This window comes from Anneissia japonica, unplaced genomic scaffold (genome assembly GCF_011630105.1).
Source record: "Anneissia japonica isolate Jap-2015-1 unplaced genomic scaffold, ASM1163010v1 scaffold2834_len698180_cov181, whole genome shotgun sequence".
Taxonomy (NCBI): domain Eukaryota; kingdom Metazoa; phylum Echinodermata; class Crinoidea; order Comatulida; family Comatulidae; genus Anneissia; species Anneissia japonica.
The window spans coordinates 86295-89302 of record NW_022704877.1 but is presented as its reverse complement, the minus strand read 5'-3'; the positions used below and the strand labels follow the sequence as shown (position 1 = coordinate 89302).

Here is a 3008-nt window from a genome sequence, read left to right as displayed (position 1 = left end):
GCAAAAATGTAATTTCTCTAAAACCTCCAAAAAACATTTTTGCGGCTCATGTTGGAAGCTCCATAACGTGCAGGAAATATGCTCAGTGTTAAAGACATCACCTACACAAGTGTTAAGGGGGCTGCCAGCGGATTTGAATCGCAGATTGGCAACGTAAGGCAAGTTCCTCTGAAACCTCCTAAAGAATGTTTGCGGCTTATTTGGGAAGCTATCCAAAATATAGCACTCATCATGTTGATAAAAGCTGTTGAAGAGGAGAATTACTGTCGAAGACATACGTTATGCTTATATTATTGCATCTCTTTAACCTAACATTGCACAGACAAGGAAAATTGAGGATGAGATCGATGAATTTCATGGCCACGTTGGAAGAGCTGATGAAGTAATTATTGGTGTGAGACGAGGCGAGGCAATTACAGGGATCAAAAACAGATACGGGGAAGTGCAAGAACTATGCTCAAGGTTAAAGACATCATCTACACAAGGTTTAAGGGGACTGCCAGCAGATCTGAATCGCAGAGTGGCAACGTACTGCAAGAATGTAATTCCTCCGAAACCTCCAAACACATTTTGCGACTCATGTAGGAAGCTATCCGAGATACAACACTCCTAAACAGTGGAATCACTGTTGAAGATACACGTCATGCTTATGGAGGTATGCAGTACTCTGAAAAGATTTGGCGTATAGTACGCAGAACCTCCGAAATCGGAGGTTTGAATAAAAGTTTGAAAACTCCGATTTTGGAGGTTTCGCGCACCTATAGTACGCGAAACCTCCAAAATCGGAGCTTCCCATAAAAGTTTAAAAACTCCGATTTTGGAGGTTTTGCGTATAGTACGCAAAGTACGGTAAATTTTGTCACGAAATATGAACCCAATTTTTTCCAAATTTTACCCATGCTAACTGTATTCTTCTCTTAACTTCTGCAGTGGTGTCATCCTCCATCCTTATCTTCTTGCCCAAGTATACATAACAGTCTACATTTTCAATTGTCATTCCATCTAGTGTTGTGGTACTACCTGCTACTACCTCTTTACTGAACATAACCTTGGTTTTACTGATGCTGATGTTTAGTCCAGCTTTATTGCTTTCTTCGTTCAATTAATGTAGCATTATCTGAACATGACTAAACAATAGGATGTCATCGGCAAATCTTAGGTTGTTTAGGTATTCACCGTCGTTCTCCTATATTCCCTTAGCACTCCAATCCAGATTTCTAAAAATGTTCTCCATCACTGCAGTAAACAGTTTTGGTGAGATTGGATCTCCCTGTCTTACCTGTCTTCAGTATTTTAAATATTCCTGTCGAACTGTTCAAATCGATGTGTACTCTTGCACAAGCTTTTTTATTAAGAGCCCTAATGATGTTAATGTATTTGCTATCTGTGATCTGCCTTTCAAGAACTTGAAGTAGTTCTTGCTGACTGATGCTGTCGAATGCTTTTTCATAGTCCACAAAGCATAGACTGATGGGAAAGCTATACTCTTTTGACTTCTCTATAAGCTGACTTAAGACCTGTAGATGGTCTGATGTTGAAAAATCTGCCCTTAATCCTGCTTGTTCGCTTGACTGGTTTTCATCCAGTTCTCTCTGCATTCTAGTGAGGATGATTCTTGTAAAAAGCTTGTATACGTGTGATAGAAGACTTATCGGTCTTATCTTTACGTTTCATTAAAGCTTCAGACGAGATAGAATTGACCAGATTTTTAGGCCACATAGACTATTATTATATCAGGGCACCTAATTTACTCACAATAAGATAGTAATGTGCGACTTTGCGGCATTCGTCCTCGTACAATATGCCTGATGCTATTAAAGAGCATATTGGACATTTGTCCCTAAAAGACAGTTTGTATCTGGGACTTGTATTAGCCTCCGTGGTCACCATGACTGGATGCTTCTCTCGTTATCAAAAAGCTAAGAGTGCTGCTTTCATAGAAAATTTGAAAAGATGGTGCCACAGGAAGCTTTGATTCTACACGATGGTCAATGGAGTTCTATTAATGCCGAGAATGTTGTTGTTGGTGACATCGTTGTGGGAGAAGTGGAGATTGAATTCCTAATGACATCCGCATAAATCGAAGCAAGACTTTGAAAGTGGACAATTTCTCACTGAGTGGTGAATCTGAACCTCAGTATTGTGACCAGCGTTCACAAACGATAATCCACTTGAAACAAAAATTATTTTAACTCTGTCTCCGTGATGATTTACGTATATTCTCCATAAATTTCTAACTTTTTGTATTCCAATAAGGTTGTCGCTACTTATGATTTCACACAAGGCGAAATAGATTGTCTCCTCTGTGAGGAAATCGTCATTACTTTTGCGGGCGTCATCATCCTTAAAGAATGTTGGCTTGATGCTGGTCATCGTCGGGTCCTTTTGTTTGGCAGACGTGACGTCATTTACATTGTGATCGCTGACAGCGTGATTGTTGATTACATCATCTGATGTACCTTCAATCGTTTGATTAATTAAATGGGTGTCAATAGCATTGTCTTGGGTGGTGCGCCCATTGCTTGTTCTCGCGGGAAAACCACTCGGCCTAGACATGTTCCCAAATTAAAAACTCCAGAAAAGGTGAAAGTCTTGTCAAATTTTCCGAAACTGATACGTGTTTCTCGAATCCAATATCATAACAGATAACTAGTACTCATTAACAATCAATGTGTATGTAGGAACTAGCATAAAAAAGGTAAACATTAAATTTTGTAAAGGTCTCTCTAAGATAAGTTTGTAATGCGGTGTGGATAAATAATACGGTAGTTAGATGTAATCACAAAGTCTAGTATTAGAAGAAAGTCACTCTAAGGAAAACGGCAACTCCGCTATTAATATGGATTTAATGCTCGATCTCCCTTGCAATAGGAGTCTCTCCTACATCAAGTCCAGATGCTAAGTTAGCAATACGTCCTGTAACTGCATTATCACTACACTGAATTACAATGCCCTTTGCTGCATTGGTAGAGGAAAAGCGATGCTTCTTGTTTCAAGTGGATTATCAT

The 3008-nt window shown here is 39.3% G+C and overlaps 1 protein-coding gene across 1 annotated transcript; it reads right to left on the bottom strand.

The window, feature by feature from the left end:
* Positions 1–859: 859 nt before the first annotated feature.
* On the bottom strand, positions 860–1598 carry LOC117104823. The gene is made up of 2 exons (XM_033245665.1): positions 1280–1598; positions 860–1092 (listed from the first exon to the last, which is right to left on the bottom strand). The coding sequence occupies exons 1-2, from the start codon at positions 1596–1598 to the stop codon at positions 860–862; spliced, it is 552 nt and encodes a 183-aa protein (XP_033101556.1).
* Positions 1599–3008: the final 1410 nt, after the last annotated feature.

Bases quoted from the DNA above. Each gene is read 5' to 3' on its own strand.
- LOC117104823 (XM_033245665.1), bottom strand. From the start codon at position 1,598: ATGCAGAGAGAACTGGATGAAAACCAGTCAAGCGAACAAGCAGGATTA. The intron at 1,093-1,279 runs GTAAGACAGGGA...AATTGAACGAAG, and splicing joins ATTTAAAATACTGAAGACAG to AAAGCAATAAAGCTGGACTA.